Consider the following 18,800-nt stretch of genomic DNA (forward strand, 5'->3'; position numbering starts at 1 on the left):
TTTACTTATTTGTGTGAAGTACATGTTTCCCCTCATTAGCGCCCTCCAGTGTCCGCTACAGATACCAAGCAACTGACACTGTTCAACATCAGTGTGAAGATGGCGGAGGGTGAATTGAACGTGGATAGTCTCATCTCTCGGCTTCTGGAGGGTAAATTAATCTCTTAAATTTGTATTGTTATACAGGAGTAAAGGTTCGGACTCTCTGACTCGGCTCAAAAATCTTCAGCACGTTAGTAACGGTCCCGTTTTTTTTCTTCACGTAGCGCAGGCAACTGTTAGCAGCTATTGCTAATGTCACCCATTGGTACCGTTGTATCCCCCGGCTAGCTGCGACTAGCGTTACCGTTAGCTGCCTGGTCGTGTTTATAAACAGTCAGCGGTGAACGCCTACATGTCTCCATTGGCGCAGTTTTATGTGAGGCTTTAGATATCTGACATACATAAGTCTTGTTTTTTCCCCCAAGCATGTAAATGTATTTTGTAACTTGAGGTTTTATTAGGTTTTTAAGCCAATTTATTTTCTTAACCGTTAATGTTCATGAGGAGGGGCAGGGACGTTTCTGCTTTGCCTCGGGCAAATTGTTTGACACGGCCCTGTTACTAACAGGTGGAAGGCAGCACATTATAACAGAGAAAAAAACAACAGCATTGATTGTTAGCTTTCCTGGGGGGGGAGTTTTCAGCTGCACTTGCATTTTGCATTCATATATTTATGCTAACTCTGATACAACGGTTTCTGACATAATTTATGCTGGGAACATATATATATATATATATATTATACACCCTAATTCTATGCAAGAAGTATTTTGAGGAGAAAACGAGCGAATATGCACTTGCTTTTAAACAATAAATTGTGTATCGATGTATTTTTACTTGTATGTATTGAGCGTGGGTCAGAACTCAATATATTAGTATCTTGATCAAAAATATGCTGGTATCACAGTAGATATCTATAATACCTAATTATGTTTGTTTTAAAACAAATGATAAAAGGTCCTGCAGCAAAAGAATGCATTTAACTACCAAAATATAGAAAAAGCTGAATATTATACTTGTTTTTCACTAACTGCTGGTAGCTCTCCATGTGTGGTGTTAAAACTACTTTAACTTAATACGGTAACATGCTCCGGTCCCACTCAATGACTGGCATGCATTCACGCTCTACTTGCCAATGATGTATTCAGCCAGTTGGATGAACTTTCACTGTCCTTAATGCCTACTCCTGATGTAGATTTTAATGACCTAAATTTTAATGCACCCTGTGATGGTATGTCAACCTGTCCAACTCTCACTCAGTGACCACTAGTGACCCTTCAAGAATAAACAAGTATAGATAATGGATATACAGAATAAATATTTATTAGTAGTTGAATGACATATCATTGAAAGGAGAAGGGATGGAGAAAACTAGTTGTTGGAGCACTTTCTTTAGAGTTTATATTATAGGAATATGAAAACGGTAACTGGGCTGTGCCTACAAAAAAGTTCTAACTTTTTATTTTCCTTTGACTAGATCAGGTCTAACAACTGAGATTTGATAAATGCGTTGATATTTTACAGCCTGGAAAGTTTAAAAAAAGCATTTTTGGTACCAAATGTATAACAGTATGAACATACAACGGTTTAGGTTCAATATAAATATTTTCATTATTTTTATTGTTAGTAGTCATAGTAGTGAGTGTATCACTCTCTCACGAAACATATTCATAATGTCTTATATATCACATTTATAAATTACGACACAAACTAAATATGCCATTTAAAGTTCAAAATGAAAGGTTTGTCATTCTGACTCTACAGAGGGGAACAAAACTGTTACTTCTAATGTATTGTCATCCAAGCGGTCTTGCCAAGTACAAGTAAGCTCTCTGATACCAGGGCGTTAGTCCAGAGAAATCCAACTAGCTGGTAAGAAGTTAAACAGACCAGACCGTTCTGAAGGCCCAAACATCCAACTGAATGTTTACATTTGTAGCATTTGTCATTAGGCAGCTGCTGGAGGAGAGGACTGCTCTTGTATGCATTTTTACCAAGGTAATTTTTAAGACGAGTAACAAATTTTACTCTTTCAATATAGAGGTTAATTCATAAAGCTGAAGGTAAAGGACAAAACAAAACTGACCTCTGAGCGAGAGCGCAGATAAAATAAAATCTAAAACGCAAAAACTAATGTCTCTCTTTTTTTTTTTCCAGAGTTTCTTTGTGTGCGTACTTAACAGCTGGTCTGTTTTTTGTTTCACACTTGGTTTGTAGGTGGGTTTTGTGATCAAGCTGCAGTGATTCATGCTTTCATGCTCTCACACTGCCTTTACTTGTCCATATATTTGTAAAAATTCATAAGAACACCAGAACACAAATTGTGAGACATTTCAGAGTTGGACGGTTTTTTTTGGCCTATTCTTAAAATTGCTGTCAGTCTGGGCTCACATCCCCTTTTGAATGTACCAGCTCCATGGAACACTACTTGACCACTAAGGCAAACTCATCCGTCCTTGGCATACTTTCCTTCTGCGTCTGTGACACTGTTGGATGGACATGGCATATTTAGGGCTCCCACAATTATAGATTCCTATTTTAGGATGTGATATATTAAAAATACTTTGTTGACCTTGTGTTCATGCTAGCTTGGTTTTAAGTTGTCCCCAAGATAATATTTCCTCCTTTTACATTGTTTATTAATTATATTTTAAGTGTATTTAAACCCTTGCTTTCATCCTTTTGCCTTTAAAAAAAATGTCTGTTTTCTATTTGACTTTCAGCTAATATTACCAGGCACTTTAGCTGTTTCCAACTCATTGAGTAGCTGTCATCGACTTTGAGATTATTTTTCTTTTCTTTAGTCTAATAAAAGATTTTATTTATTAGTAGCAAGTAAGGTATTGTGATTTCTGATTTTATTTTTTTGACTAGTTCAGTTATTCAATCTAATTTGTTTAAGCTTTCTTCTAATTCAAGAAGTAACCAACAAAAGTAATTCATTAAAGGAATAAAAAAAAATGATATATATGTTTTGATGGAACTAATAACTTAAAATCCAAAGAAAATGAAGGGTTTCAAGACAAATGCATCAAATGTTCTTAACCTTTGAGATTTTCACTAAAATCCCAGAGAAGCAACATCGATGCCTTCGCAAACCAAACAGCGTGGGAGTTTTTAGCATTGATGCATTAAGTGAACAGATAGAAACTCAAAATTGTCATCACAATCTGAGTAGAAAAAGTGAAAACTGTCCTATTGATTGCTTCATCGCTAATTGCTATTAAAATTAATTGAAAGCAATGTCACTTTACCTATAAACACTGATTTACTAAACACTGCACACAAACTGCTGTGGTTTGTGAGAGTCCCAAATCCTTGTCAACACTTCTGTTCGGCTTTTGCCACTGGGTGATCTTATAAACCTAATCTCTTCTAAAAGTGCCAGTCTGCAGAGTGCCACTGCAAACAGTGAAAGCTTCAGTGTTAAAGCCGAGCAGGCTAAGCACCCGAGCTTAGCTTACTCTGTACTGATGAGGTCTGGTAATGAGCCCTAATTCTGCTTCATGTTGCGTGCTGGATTTGGGTGCAAAGTAGATGGCTAATTACACACACACACAAAAAAAGAGAGCTAATGTTTAGCACCAGTAATACTAAAGCTTTGAAATGTTTTGGGTTATCACATTCATTATCTGTGTATGTTTTTTTTTATGTTTAATTTAATGTCTAACCCTTGTGACACATTCAATTACATGACTAAGCATAATGCGGCAATGAGTAAATTCCAGTGCTTTAGTTTAATTGGGATGATTATGTGGGTGTAGATTAAATTGAACAGAAATGTTTTTTCTAAGCCCGTCTGCACATACGTAGTTTACTCTCTTTTTCTCTTGAACTTGTTTTTCTATTTCATAGACCGTTACAAAAACACAAATAATAAAGAATGTTACTAAGGCTTGCTTGCCTTTCTTGGACTTTTAAGTGGGCGTCTTACTGTAAGGGAACACACAAATTCTTAGTTGTTACGCAATTACCTGCTTATGGATTCGGCAAAGGTTGGATTATAAAAATGTAATTTAGGACTGAGAAATATAAGTAATGGCTTGGTATGGCTTTCTGATAAGAAAAATATGCCGGAATTAAGTACAAATAAGATCAGCGAAATAGTAAAATGTTCCTCCACCATAGTCGCCACATTTCTTTTATTTTATTTAAATAATCCTACTTTTCATCGCCACCTGATTCAGTGGCCGACTCCAGCCAGCGTTTTGCGACTCTCGCTTTTCTTCTCGGCGTTCTAAGACAGGTCACAGTGCCATAAAGCAGGCTTGAGCTCTCAGTGGAGCTACAGCGCCAACGCCGCCCACACTGTGGCTGAAGATGTTTGGTCCTCTCACAGCCTCAGCACCAGGTTCCTAAAGTATGGCTGTGATCACTTATGAGCTGCAGAGTCATTACACCCACTGTTCATCTGCTTACAAAACAGCTTTTTGTTATTCGGCCCGAACTGTGTTTTCTCCTTAGGTAACTTGTGCTTCCACTGCAGCCTCCTTTCCATGTTTCTGATGCTGCCCCTGCTGCTTCCTGAGAGCAGACGCATGATAGAAGTTGTCGGTCTCACTGACCGTTTTGTTTTGCTTCCGCAGTGCGGGGATGTCGTCCGGGAAAGATAGTCCAGATGACCGAGGCAGAGGTCCGTGGCCTTTGCATCAAGTCCAGGGAGATCTTCCTCAGTCAGCCAATCCTGCTGGAGCTCGAGGCACCTTTGAAGATTTGTGGTGAGTGATTTCTGTTGTTTTTAAGATTACAACTGTTGAGTGGCATTGGCCAGATCTGAAAATCTGAAAGGCCCTCTAAACAAAATAAACAGTATTTTCTGTTTCAGTGTCTGGTACAGCGCAGGATTAGACTTCGGCAGGTTCTGTTAATTTTTCAGTTTTGGTAGCTTTATACCCAACCTATTTGGGTACAAAAAAGAGTCGCCTGTAACAAAACGTCAGTTGGAAACTCCCTTTGGGAGGACCCGGCGTAGCAGATAACAAGAAGGTTCATGGATTACATCATAGTTTTTACCTTCAGTCTGCTTTAGAAAATGCTGGATTTAGAAATGTTGGCAGCATCTTGTAAATCTCAAATATCAGGGTCTACTTTCTCTAGGAAATAATGTTGAGTAACTCTAATCGTTAATTTAAAGCACTGAAGACAATTTAAAATGTTAACGTTTGGTCCTTGTTTAATATGAGGTCCTGTTTGTCTGTGTTCACTCTCTCACGTGTGGTATGTCGTCTGTGCTCCTTATGTAAATAATTAATGACCGTTCAGGGGGTAAGGCCGGAAAAAGAAAAATGCATTAAGTGTTGTTTTTTTATTTATTTTTATTTTTTTACAGCTGTTAGAGAAATCAGAATAAGTGTTTAAATTCAAATGTTTTTTTTTTGTTTGTTTTTTTTAAGGCTTTGTTGGCTCTTGTGGCTTTTATTTCATAGTGAATTGACAGGAAAGTGGGTAATGAGAGAAGGGGGAAGACATGCAGCAAAGGTCACCAGGCCGGAAATCGAACCTGCAACAGCCGCGTCGAGGACCAAGGCCTCCATATGTGGGTTGTTCTTAACCCCTGCGCCACCACAGAATCCCAACACTTTACAAAGTTTAAGATGATATTTTTTTGTGGTTGTACTTGAAGAACCATAAAAATGGATGAAGATGTTTGCTCCTTTCACATTACTGAGAGAGGAGCATTCTTGTTGGCAGTCAAATTTCTCTGGGTAGTTATACTCTCCAGGCTCCAACATTTTATTAAAGGGACAAAATAAATGTAATATGATTAACTAAAAAAATAAATAATTGCCTCGTATGCAAACATTTTCTTTTTTTTTTTCTTTGTGCTGTATGGGTTTACTTTAAGTAGCGTTTAGATTGCTCAGTTCTTCTAGCATTAAAAGCCACTGACAAATGAAGTTGCTAAATGTTTTGCTTTTATTCACAATGCAGTATTTCTTGGAACTTTGTCCTGAAATTGATTTGCTTTACGAAGCCTCCGAAGTGTTAAACAGATTACAAAACAGCAGGAGTGGTCTCCATGCAACTTATATTTCACTTTAATCAAACATTCACTTTCCGTGTGGAATTAGTTTGCAGATGCCTCTTCTTGAAATCCAAAACAACTCTGAGGCGTTTGGAGGAAGGCTCCTAGTCTAAGTGCACCCCGGAGATCCTGTTTATGCTTTGTTGTTGTTGTAAAGCCACTGCAGGTTTTGCATTATGCATTCCTTGTATGTTGGTCTGTAATTTAAATAAATAAAATGCATTAAGGTTTGTGATTGTAAAATGATAAAATGTGAAAAGTTTAAGATATATGGATATTTTTCATAAATCCTTGAACTCTAGATGCCATTAACTGTATTTAGAAAACACGTTTTGACATTGAAGTGATGGGTGCACTGAAAGGCGGACTCCCTGTGTGCAGAGTGCAGTCCACAAAGCCTGGTCTGCACAGCCTAGAGCAGCAATTTATTTGAAGCATTTCAGAATTTTCTTATGTAACCAAGCTATGTATTTCAGTTTTGGAAGATATTCTCTGTGTTTAGTCTCTATTTTTAATTTGTTTTTCAGAATTATTTGTTCTTCAGGTATTTTCGCTACGGTTGTGCTTCTTAGATAGAAATGAGACATTTAAGACGGCAACAAAAGAGGGTTAGGTTGCATTTAAATTCTAGTAGGCAGAGTAACATTATATAGCCATATATCTTCTGTTGCCAGCTGTGGTTTGGGTTTGGTTGTGTAAAACACCAATGTGCCCTTTGAAATGCACAAAAAATTGTATCCCTACCAGTTTCATGAGATCAAATAAAATACATGTTTCTGTTTTAGTTGCTTCTCTTAGATTTTAATTTGCATTTAGTGTTATCTTGTAATGAAACACTCCTACCAAAGGACTGTGGCACGTAAATTCAGTTTCCTTCTGTGTCACAATGAAGCCAGTAATTGTTGTTCTTCTGTGGTTTAGACCTCTTCAGTCATCTGTGCCTGCACCACTTAGCCAAAATTAGAGCAACCCTTAAGTTGGCGCAAGAGGATATAAAAGGAAGCAGGTCTTGGCCGAGCGATGATTCTCCCCTGCAGAGACTTGGTGCTTTGCTGGGAGCATCTACAGCTCATCTGGGATCATGAAGGTCAAGGATGGAAGCCGTTGTTGGTCTTAAACCCCGAGAGAGCAGTTAAAATTAAAGTTGGGGTTTGTCTAATTGCGAGGTGGATTATGTGTGCTTCCTTTTTTGCAAATGGCTTTAATTGTGATGGATGTTTGTCTCCACTGTGCCCCCTTTCCCACAGCCTTCTGTGTCGATCTAGTGGTCATTGTCATTATACCAAAGAGAAAGTATCTTTTTTTTTTTCTCACACACTTTCACGTTTTTCAGATCAGGAAACAAATTAATCCAATTAAAAACAAAAAGCTGTTTTTTAAATGATTAATTGATTTATTAAGTCAATAAGACTATCCAGATCAACCAGGTCTAATGCAGATCAAGTGATTGCCCCGGAAGCATAACAGCTCATGCCGTCCTTTGCATCAACATGTTTCCAATAACCCACTTATTTAGAATTTCAAATGACTTTTCTTGGCAGAATTATACAAATGAAGCCACTCTGGGTAGTTTTTAAGCATGAACAGCCTGTTTAAGATGCAAATCTGAATTGGATTGATGTCTTCGCTTTGACAACTCGCACTCTTTTTTGTTTTTTGTTTTTTTTTTTTGTTTTACTATTTAGCAGTAGACTTGGTGGTGTTTGTTCTGTGGCATAATTTAATTTGCTTAAAGTCATAAAATCATAAGGTTTTTTGTAGAGACCAGAGTTGATGGTTTCATAAATTGCAGCAAGTCATCCCAGTTGTTTGTGGAAAATATTTGCTCTCACTGGGGTTTACCAGAATACAAACATCTTAGAAATGCCTTTTTAACCCTTCTTACCCTAATGCATGTCAATGATTTTGGTTACTTTTCCCACATAGGGCCAGGATGGGAGAGAGTTGTTTTTTTTTCTAAACATCTTCTGAAATCTGCTTTTTATCTACTCAGGTTATGATATAATCTGTGTTTGCTCTGAAACAAATCTGTGTTTATAAAAGCCAAAACAAAAAATATATATTTTTCTCAGCATTATGTACATCCAGATTTGTGTGTGTGTGTGTGTGTGTGTATATATATATATATATACATATATATATATAAAGAGAAACAAGTGCATGTGAGTCCATGAATTAAATTTTAATAACTACTGTTTCTTTGATACTTTGTTTCAAAATCTCTGAAGGTCCTCTTGTTGTGTTTTACCAAACTATAAGCTTTTGTATTCTTGGTTAAGCTTCAATGAACAATATTCCAGTAATAAAATCCCAGCTGCACACTTTGCATCTCACCCTCTATTTAGGTGACATCCATGGGCAGTACACTGATCTCCTGAGGCTGTTTGAGTATGGTGGCTTCCCTCCAGAAGCAAACTATCTCTTCCTGGGTGATTATGTGGACAGAGGGAAGCAGTCCCTGGAAACCATCTGTCTGTTGCTGGCCTACAAGATCAAATATCCAGAGAACTTTTTCCTGCTCCGAGGAAATCATGAGTGCGCTTCCATCAATCGTATCTATGGCTTCTATGACGAATGTGAGCGAATTCATACGGGGTCTACAAACATCTCTGAAAAGCGTAAAAATATTTAGTTCCTAAGATGTGTGTTTGTGCATTTGCAGGCAAGCGCAGGTTCAACATTAAGTTGTGGAAGACCTTCACAGACTGCTTCAACTGCCTCCCCATTGCTGCTATAATTGATGAGAAGATCTTCTGCTGCCACGGAGGTGAGTGTCTACTGCAGATATGCAGTTGAATTTTTGTTTTTATATGTATTCAGTACAGCCAATCAAAAGCTGATGTTTATTTTCCATGTCAGGGCTTTCACCTGATTTGCAGTCAATGGAGCAGATTCGCAGGATCATGAGGCCAACGGACGTCCCAGATACAGGTGCTGTTTCTATCCGAGTACCCTTCATGCTTGATCGATTTTATTCACATTCCATCTTGGTGTCCATACTTTGCAACTCTTTCTATCTTTCCACCCTGACGTGCTCGTATCAGGCCTTCTGTGCGACTTGCTGTGGTCGGATCCGGATAAGGACGTGCAGGGCTGGGGAGAGAATGATCGTGGAGTCTCCTTCACCTTTGGGGCTGATGTGGTCAGTAAGTTCCTAAACCGCCATGACCTGGACCTCATCTGCAGAGCCCACCAGGTAATTAGAGATGGAATCTGAACGACCTGCATGTAAGCATCATCGTTTCACTTGAGACTCATTTCAATTGCCAGTGCTGATAAGAAAATCTTGTGCAAGCTGTATTAATGGTAGCAGATATGTGTTCCCTGGTTTCTACCTCCATTTCACCTCTTGTTCCCCAAGTACTATGCATTCAAGCACCCAGTAATGGTTAATCTGTTTTGCTTGATTGAATTGCTACAGTGCTCTCTTTAAGTATTTGTTCTCCTGTATCTTTTTTATGCATTGTCACTTTCTGTCAATTTTTGGACCAGTACAAAGTAGTGCGTGATTGGAAATAAAGATTTGTTTTCCCCTACTAATTAAACTCTGAACATGTGGAGTACATATGCAATTTATAGAAGAATCTTTCACTGACATCAGAGCTGCAAGTTTTTTGGGGTATGTCTCTGCCAGCTTTGCAAAACCAGAGACTGGAATGATTTCTTGTACTTCTTAATTACTTGTTGATCTGGTGGGAAGTGTCTTCAAACATTAGTCTTAATGTCTTGCTACAGATTCACAACGGCAGGTTTCACTGCTGGCATGGTGTGTCCAGGGAGATGCGCGTTCTTAGTTTTCTGCCACACATAGTGCTTTGCACATTGACAAAATTGTTTGAGTTTGGTCTCATCTGAACAGAGTATCTTGCTTCCGTGTTTGGCCTTTCTTTAAACAATAACTTTGTTTTTTCAACTCGTCTGTAAAGGCCAGAGTTATGGAGTGCGTAACAAACGGTGATCATGTCAACAGAGTCTCCCGCCTGCGTAGTAGCTCTGAATTTTGTGGCTGTGTCATGACAAAATGTGAAAACATTCGAAGGACACAAATACTTTTGCAAGATACGATGCATATAGTGCGATGCGTGGAGTTGATGATTGGAATATTTCTGAGGTGGTTTAGTAAGCTCTACCCTGACAGCAGTTAGTTTGTGAGAGTAGCTGAAGATCTGTTTGTTATTGATCGTTGTGGGCGTTGGAATAACACCACGTGTCTTAAAACAGGTTGTGGAGGATGGATACGAGTTCTTTGCCAAACGCCAACTGGTCACACTTTTCTCTGCTCCAAACTACTGCGGGGAGTTTGATAACGCAGGCGGCATGATGAGTGTGGATGAGTCGCTCATGTGCTCCTTCCAGGTAGTCAAACTGAAATTGGAGATGTGATGTTTTTGTTTTTTCCAAACTGATATGTTATTACACAAATAATCACTCAAATATCATATATCAAATATCAACTCTGTTTTCTTAAGATCCTGAAGCCCTCAGAGAAGAAGGCCAAGTACCAGTACGGCGGCGTAAATTCTGGTCGGCCTGTGACCCCACCCCGCACCACCCAAGCTCCCAAAAAGAGGTGAACACCCAACTGTGGCTTGTCCCCACTCCTTGTCATTTTGTCCATTCCAGATCTGCCTTCATGGCGACCCCACAACGCCCCTAGAAGAGAGAAGATACGGGGGTTGTCTGATTGTCCAAATCCTCCACTCCTCCTCCACTCAGCCAGCCTCTCGTCAACACCACTGACAGCTCTTTTCTTAATGTGTACATGTATATAAATTTGCTGTGACTCACCAGTTGGGTTGTTTTGCCTTTAAGTTTGGATTTTGTTTGGTTTTGTTTTTGAAAATATTAAAAAAAAAAAGTTAACCTTAATGGTGGTTTTAATTCTAATGCTACTTGAGGTTTTCTGAGGTTCTCTGTTGTGTTAGCGAATGCTTTCTTTGTATGTCAAAGAACAATGTGACCAAGTTGCAATTTTTTTTTTTTTTTGTCTTCATAAAACTAAAATGAAGGTTTAACATTATTTTACGTTGACCTTAAAAACGGTAAAACAACAAAAAAAAATCCTCTTGTGTGTTTTAACTGGGACTGTGGTTCCACTACAGGACCAAAACAAGTCTTTTCAACTTATCACAGCATGTGTAGTACTCTTAGTGGTTCTTGTGCACATGAACTTTTTTTTAACCATTAATAAAGAGCACCTTCATATTTGTAGAACAGACCAGTTTGAATGAACAAATTTGGCCCTTCTGATCTTGGACATCATCTACGCAAACAAAATGTATTCTCAGCGTCCGTTTGTCCATTCTGTCTCGTCTCCCTGTACCTTCGACTCCTACACAAAAAACATGCTGCTTTCTTGCTCTTGGCTTGTATTGACAGTTTTTCTCATTTTTTTTCTCCCCTCCCTTCTATAATAATTTTTTTCCTCGAGATTTCTTGATTTGATGACAGATTGAGTTATGAATGTCATTGGGGTTGGCACACATTGTTTTCAAGGTGATGAATCAAACATTTAAAAAAAGACATTGCAAGCTTCAGAAAAACATTCATAATATTGGAACTGCTTCTTCTAAGTTTGCTTAACACTAGCTTTCTTCTCCTCACCCATTCAGTCGAGGTACAAGGTGTGAAAATTAGCAGAGCTCGGTGTGGGTGGGTAGTTTTAGCTTTGCTGTGTGATTGTGTTGCCACCTGGTGTATAAATATGGCACTGCGGTGCACAAACGGTGTACGCCTCATGTAAAACAGTAAGCATCCAAGTAGATGGGAGAGGGTTTTTCATGACATTGCTAGTGTTGCTTACCGTTCCGCAGTAATACAGCCACACTGTCCAGCTAGCAGGTTTGTGTCCATCTTTAGTTTCTACTGTTCACAAGATGCTTATGTAACTTCAAACAGAAAAAAAAAGTTGCTTCTTTTTTCATTCTATTAGTTTGGTATGTTTTTTTTGTTCTATTTTTGTTTTTTATTTTCATTATGGATTACTTTCAGTTTGCTTAACTTATTTCCTTGGTGTTACCAAAAGCTGTTTTGCAGTTTGTAAAAGGTTATTTCAAAGTGAATACATTCAATAAAATGGATGAAAGGAAAAGTCAGTTGTCATTTTTATTAATCTTCTTGAACATGTTCTTCAATATCTAATGGGATCCATCACTGCCAACTTTATTTCAATTTTAGAGTAATTGTTTACATCAAAAAAATATATATTTTTACTTTTTTCTAAATATTTAGCAAGCTATATTGGAGTCTTTGAGAGTTCATGTAGATCCAACTGATGCCTCTAGAGGTTAATTCATTCTTCCTTTATTGCTTCAGCATCTGCCTGAATGCAAAGTGTGTAAAGTCTGTACCCAGTTGCTGGCATCTGATAGGATCTCTATGCACATTGGTGTTTGTGCTGACTGTGTGTTCCAGCAAGGAGAATAATAACTGACCTTAGTGTGGGTGGCTATCAGTAAAAAGTTTGTCATTCAGGCAGTTAAGTGAACACCCATGAAAGGAGCTTTGAACCCCAATCCGATGAGTCTGCATCCAACTTGAATAAAACTGGTAAAGGGCTGCAGAAGAAATGGGGACAAAGTGTCATCTGGATTACCACAATCTAATTGTTGAGTTGGAATAAAAAAAAAACATAAATTGTAATGGAAATTTGACCCTTGGAGGCAGTCTTGGCATTGTTTACAGAAGTCATGATGAAGGCATTTCTCCTTTAATGTGCAAAGCCGCTTCTGTTCTGAGAAATTGACTTCTGTGTCTTGTAACATTTATACCCCAGGGAAACAGAACAGAGATGTTCACAATCAAATGTCCAGCACTTACTAATTTGAAAAAGATATTTTAGGGACTCTTATTATAAATGATTTATTACTGCAACGTGGAAGAAATTAAAATGCATTTTTAGTAGCTGGATAGTGCTAACAACCACCTGGGACAGGAGCTGTGGATTATATTAAACTGACCCCAAATGAATGGGTCAAAACTTTAAGGATGCTTTTTGCTCCAATGATTATGTCCATCTTCAAACTATTTGTACATGGATGTCATGTCACAATAAACAAAAAACATTAGCACAATACATTGTATAGGATCAAAATATTAAACGTAGAGAAACAGTGCATCATTAATGTGTGAAATTTACAGAACAGCGGCAAATAGTTTCAAATTTAGTGACAACGCTAAAATTGTTGCGAGTATGGTTTGTTACAAATGCAGTTAAATGTTTCAGTACAGCTCAGTTGCACGCATTTTTTTTTTTTGACAGATTTTTGATGTATTACAACTTCCAGCCTGATGGGGGCGGTATGCATTCTTCTCCAGTAAGTGTGACGTAGCCCCGGCCATCACAACTATCTACAAGCATGGATGGGTCACAGTAAATGGTTGCCACGCTAGCTGAGCGTTTGTAGATCTGGGATGCATTCCAGGACAAGTGCCGAACCAGAAGTGGAGGTTTTGTGCACGTCCCCTGTGTCTTAAACAGCTGAAATAACTCAGAAAGACTAAAGCACGTTGTTACTGTAAGTTCGTACGCATTTTAAACACCTTACCTTGTTTAATCGAGGGCTAGAGCGAGTTCTTAGTTTTGCTTAGTAAAGCTGACACGTCTACCCTGCCATGGTTAGCAGCTGCTGCTGCTATTGAAGGGTGTGAAGTTCAGTGCAGTGTACACTGACTTTGGCTGAAAATATGTAAAAGTAAACAGTCTTCCTTCCTTAGGACACCGTCACCATAGTCTTGACATGTTAGCCAGCTGCCATACGCATTTGCTATATTTAACATGCTTTGTACAGTTAATTTAAGTAAACAATCAATATTTCCGTGTAATTTTTTTGTTTTGAAAATAATACATAGGATTGTCATCAGATTGATGATGGTCTTCTGGTTGTGTTGGTTATTTGTAGCTGAAACATTTCGCAGAAAAGGCTAAATCTGAAACAAAGCTGCTAAAGTTAGAGGTGCACCAATAAGACATCTTTAGGACTCATTTAAGATTACCTTTTTAATTTGTAGGTTTTTGTAACATTTAAATAACTATAATGTTGAATGAAATTAAAGAAGTCATTATTTTTGTTTCCCCAAAGAACCAGGCTGAACAACAACTCTTCATCCCTCCTTTAGTGGCATCGTTTCCACCACCAGGCCCTCGCTGCTGTTTCAACAATGAACTATGGGAAGCTCCCAGCAGTGAGTGAAAAATGGCTAGGTTTAGGCTCAAATCCTGCGTCACTTTAGTCTCCTTAGCATTGCTCCTGGTCATCATAACGCTGGTTTTAAAGGCTCTCGCCCCAGAGGACTCTCCTATTGACAGCCCTGCTGAGGTTAAAATAAATCTTAGACAGGCTGCTTTTCAGAACCAGAGGGACTTCAACAAAAGACCTGAAGAGACAAAAATGAGCGACCCTGTTGAGTCAGACATGGACACAGAGCTGCAAAGCACACTGAGGAAGTTTCCTCCTCCAAACTACTATCTCCATGCCTTCTACTATGTATGGTATGGAAATCCCACATTTGATGGCAAATACATCCACTGGGATCATCCACAGCTGCCACATTGGGATGCAAAGGTTGCTCAGGAATATCCACAAGGAAGGCACAAACCCCCTGATGATATTGGGGCCAACTATTACCCCTCCTTAGGGGCGTACAGCTCCAGGGACCCCTCTGTTTTAGATGCACATATGCAGCAGCTGCGTACAGCAGCCATTGGTAAGCCAATTGTGATTCTTAGTTTTAAGATCAACAGTTATCAGTGTTTAAAAATGTTATATTTTTGAATTAGACATTTTAGATTTGGTGTTAATAGGGATGTCCCAGGTGACGTTAGGTTGAACTAATCCATCTTTTAATTATGAAGACTGTGCTCTTGATTGTCCAAAATATTACTATGAATTCACATAAATTTAATAGAAGTTCCTTTTCCCTTCAATAAATGTCAAAAGTAAGTAATTTTCTTTTAAACCAAGTAAAATGTAGCCTCGTCTCTTTCCCCAAATTGCAAATATTAATGCACTCTGGATCCTTGACATCTGAAAGATATTCTTGTGGTTGATTTTGGATTTTTTTTCCCCTTTTAGACAATAAGCATGATTTTGCAATAAAATTGTAGAATCTACTTTCCTAATAGCTCTCTGATGCAGATGTAGCAAAAACATTTGTCCGTTTTGAGAGCCGAGTCAGAGACAGAAATATGGGAGAGAGAAATAAAGCAGACAAAAGTGTTATATCTCTGAATAGCCAAGAAGTTGAGTCCAATTTAACTAACCAAAGCTGGATCCACCTGGTTTAAATTCAGTTTCTGTATTTACCAAAATTGTTCATCAACATATACCCGTCTTCTCAACCCTTACCTCAAAATCAAAGTAGTTGTCCCTGCCTAAAGAGAAAACCCTGTTTCCGGATAGACCAAACTTGGTGCAGAGATTCTCTGTGGGCTAGACAAAGAAGTGGGACATTCAGAACCACAGGTCAAGAGGCCCAGTTCACTTTGCTGAAAGATGAAACGATGAGACCCAAAGTGTCTCAAGAAAGATGTTTCTTGGGCTCTGCATGTTTTAGATGTGCCTCTTTTCAAGAAGAGCTGATTCAAATGATTGCATATCCATCAAGTACTGCAGAAGCCTGTTAATCACCCAGAGATACAATTCAGGTGTGTGGCAGAAGGGAAACACCTAAAACATGGAGGACAGGAGGAGCGGGGGGGTGAGGACCAGGGTTGAGAAACACTGATCTAAAGCACAGGTGTCAAACTCCAGTCCTGGAGGGCCACTGCCCTGCAACTTTTAGATGTGTCTCTGCTGCACCACACCTGAACAGAATAATTACGTCATTAGCAAGGCTCTGGAGAACTTATCTACACAAGAAGGAGGTAATTAAGCCATTATATTCCAGCGTTTTTGTACCTGTAGCATATCTAAAACCTGCAGGACAGTGGCACCTTGAGGACTGGAGTTTGACACCCCTGCTCTAGAATGAGCTGTTGAGTTTGGCAACATTTTCTCAGACATTCAGTGAGTAATGGATACATTTTTAAAAATGAATCGCTAGCAAAATGGAGTCCTTGGAAGGAAAAAAAAGGAATAAATTAAGATTCCTGAACAGTTAACATTTAAATCTACTTCAAAAACAAAGCTGCCTTTTGCCTCAGATATTCTGTAGCTTTTCTTGTATTTGTTTATCATCAGGTGTCATTGCTGTTTCCTGGTATCCCCCTTCCACAAATGATGACAATGGCGAGCCAGTTGATGAAATCATGCCTTCTTTGCTGGACATGGCACATAAATACCACATAAAGGTGTGTATGACAAAAGCTTTGTGTTTTGTGGGAGTTTTAAATCCAATGTTGACACCTTCAATCTGTTGGAATTGGATGCAAAAAATAATACTGTCTGTTTTCAGGTTGCTTTTCATATTGAACCCTACAAAGGAAGAGATGAAGTCAACATGTTTACCAATGTCAAATACATCATCGATAAGTAGGTGTTGTACTAGATTAGCTGTTTTTATAGTCGCCTTCTACTTTAAATGAATACATTTTTATTTACCACTGATTACATATCTCTTAGGTATGGAGACCATCCTGCATTTTTCAAGTACCGGACAAACGCGGGCAAACTCCTTCCACTTTTTTATGTGTATGACTCCTACTTGATGAACTCAGAGCAATGGGCTAAGCTGCTGAAACACACAGACAGCAGCAGCATCAGGGACACACCGTATGACGCCATCTTCATCGCCCTTCTGGTTGAAGAGAAACATAAGCGAGAGATCCTGACCGCAGGGTTCGATGGCCTCTACACCTACTTCGCTACCAACGGTTTCACATACGGCTCCACTCAGCGCAACTGGGCCTCCATCAAAGCCTTCTGCGACGACAACGACCTCATATTCATTCCGAGTGTCGGCCCCGGATACATTGACACGAGCGTTCGACCGTGGAACTTCAAAAACACCCGAAATCGCATCAACGGCAAATACTACGAAACCTCGCTGAGTGCGGCGCTGGAGTCCAGACCCGATTTTATCTCCATCACCTCTTTCAACGAGTGGCACGAGGGGACTCAGATTGAGACGGCCATTCCCAAAACGGGTCAAACCGTGTACCTGGACTATCTGCCGAATAAGCCCACCATCTACCTGGAGATAACTCGCAAATGGGCAGCAATATTTGGTGGAGAACGACAAAGATGGCAGGACTGATCATGGAGCCTATTTATTGAAAATGACATATATACTACTGAAAAACTCATTTAATTTGCAAAATGGACTACAATTTGAAAATGATTTTAAATTAGGTAAAGCCACAGTGGAGATAATGACTCATCCACTAAGTTAATTTTGACTTCAGTCGTGTATTATTTTTATTTTTTGCACTTAAAACTATGATTTGTGTTATTTTCTGTTTATGTTCAATTGTCAAATTATTTATTAGGAATTGAGCTTGAAAAATAATTCAGATGTTCCAAGACGTTCCAGTCTTCAATGCTAATATGGGCCATATTGATCCAAACAGTAAAGTGACAGAGTGACTTTTTTTGTTCTGTACCTGTACTGTGAGTGTGTTCAATATTTCCCTTTTACCTTATTTGAGGTGTCTCACTGTGGCACGTTTTGGAACGGGGCTTAAGCGTTTGCACGAATCACTTGAATAAACTGATCAGATGCCGATGTGTAGAAAGTTGTCATCACCTTTCAAAACCCCACAATCAAGCACATCACACACAGTTCACAGTGTCACAGTTGTTAAAGGCAGCTTTTCTGTTTTGAACGGGTACAACACCATGAATAACAGACAATTTCACACTCCTGCTTGGCTTGTGACCTCGTTATCTGAGATGAAAAATTCTTTAGGTGGAAAAAAAAAAACAGAACTGGAAGCAATTTCAGTTTTATTTTGCACTTGCTAGGTGTTCTCAATATACTGGATTAAGTGCTTGTTAAAAAGGTCACAGCCAGATTTATCAAAAACAGTCGAAACCGTAGAAGTGTGCCAACCATCAGGGTTTTCCTAAAGCTGAGGGCCTTTATTCTCAGTGCTATAGAGCTCCTATTTTAACCTTAAGGATTTTTGCTGAATAGTGATTGAGCCAGCCGCTGAGAGTGACCCTATGAGTAGAGGATAGAAATTCTTATCTTTGTCTTCCATGTCTGCAAAATAACAGCAGCGCATATGTAGGAATTAAAATGCCAAATATTAAGAGCTTACATTTTTAATTTGAGGGAGAAATTTATATCTTTGTGCTGTTGGCGCTCAAAACATTTGATTTCTTTCAAATACAATCCGAGATCCCCAAACCTTTCCTAAAATGACATTAAAAGGAACTACTTTTAGTCAGATTCTCTTGTTGATAAACTAATAAGCTAATGACGCACTTGGGCCTCTGGATAGGATGAAAACTTCATGTTCAAACTGAACATGAAAAGGGAGAAAAAGGAGGATTTAAGTGACTTTGAGTATCCCATGGTTGCCAGACAGTCTGGGCTGACTATATGAGGAACTAAATTAACATTTCAAGAAACTAGAGATGTTTCCTGAAACATCCTGTCTGGGCCTGTCTATAATATGCTGAAATGATGTCAGATATATTTTCCTAAACTAAAGAGCTAACCGACTTCCAACAAGCTCTGACAGGGAGATTAGTTGTCTGAAAATACTGGTGGAAATATGCAAAAGTTGGTCAGCAATTGTAACCACAGTTTGATTGCTGCAAGATAATTTTTCCAATGATTAGGAAGT

The 18,800-nt window shown here is 38.8% G+C and overlaps 2 protein-coding genes across 2 annotated transcripts; both read left to right on the forward strand.

Annotated features, from left to right (window-relative positions):
• The first annotated feature begins 34 nt into the window (after positions 1 to 34).
• On the forward strand, positions 35 to 11,578 carry LOC103154964 (serine/threonine-protein phosphatase PP1-beta catalytic subunit). The gene is made up of 8 exons (XM_007576461.2): positions 35 to 151; positions 4,629 to 4,760; positions 8,413 to 8,643; positions 8,730 to 8,834; positions 8,927 to 8,998; positions 9,112 to 9,263; positions 10,289 to 10,423; positions 10,537 to 11,578. Exons 1-8 carry the CDS (start codon positions 100 to 102, stop codon positions 10,639 to 10,641), a joined length of 984 nt encoding a protein of 327 aa, XP_007576523.1. The 5' UTR covers positions 35 to 99; the 3' UTR covers positions 10,642 to 11,578.
• A 1,851-nt stretch (positions 11,579 to 13,429) lies between these two features.
• manea (mannosidase, endo-alpha) lies at positions 13,430 to 17,737 on the forward strand. The gene is made up of 5 exons (XM_007576472.2): positions 13,430 to 13,584; positions 14,149 to 14,773; positions 16,249 to 16,358; positions 16,463 to 16,539; positions 16,630 to 17,737. The coding sequence occupies exons 2-5, from the start codon at positions 14,263 to 14,265 to the stop codon at positions 17,261 to 17,263; spliced, it is 1,332 nt and encodes a 443-aa protein (XP_007576534.1). The 5' UTR covers positions 13,430 to 13,584; positions 14,149 to 14,262; the 3' UTR covers positions 17,264 to 17,737.
• The last annotated feature ends 1,063 nt before the right edge of the window (positions 17,738 to 18,800 follow it).

This window comes from Poecilia formosa, unplaced genomic scaffold (assembly GCF_000485575.1).
Source record: "Poecilia formosa unplaced genomic scaffold, Poecilia_formosa-5.1.2 Scaffold8, whole genome shotgun sequence".
NCBI lineage: Eukaryota > Metazoa > Chordata > Actinopteri > Cyprinodontiformes > Poeciliidae > Poecilia > Poecilia formosa.

Excerpts from the sequence above, each read along its gene's own strand:
- manea (XM_007576472.2), top strand. The coding sequence starts at position 14,263 with ATGGCTAGGTTTAGGCTCAAATCCTGCGTCACTTTAGTCTCCTTAGCA. Across the intron at positions 14,774-16,248 it reads GCTGCGTACAGCAGCCATTG|GTGTCATTGCTGTTTCCTGG; the intron begins GTAAGCCAATTG and ends GTTTATCATCAG. Across the intron at positions 16,540-16,629 it reads GTCAAATACATCATCGATAA|GTATGGAGACCATCCTGCAT; the intron begins GTAGGTGTTGTA and ends CATATCTCTTAG.
- LOC103154964 (XM_007576461.2), top strand. The coding sequence starts at position 100 with ATGGCGGAGGGTGAATTGAACGTGGATAGTCTCATCTCTCGGCTTCTG. Across the intron at positions 8,835-8,926 it reads GATCTTCTGCTGCCACGGAG|GGCTTTCACCTGATTTGCAG; the intron begins GTGAGTGTCTAC and ends TTTCCATGTCAG. Across the intron at positions 10,424-10,536 it reads CGCTCATGTGCTCCTTCCAG|ATCCTGAAGCCCTCAGAGAA; the intron begins GTAGTCAAACTG and ends TGTTTTCTTAAG.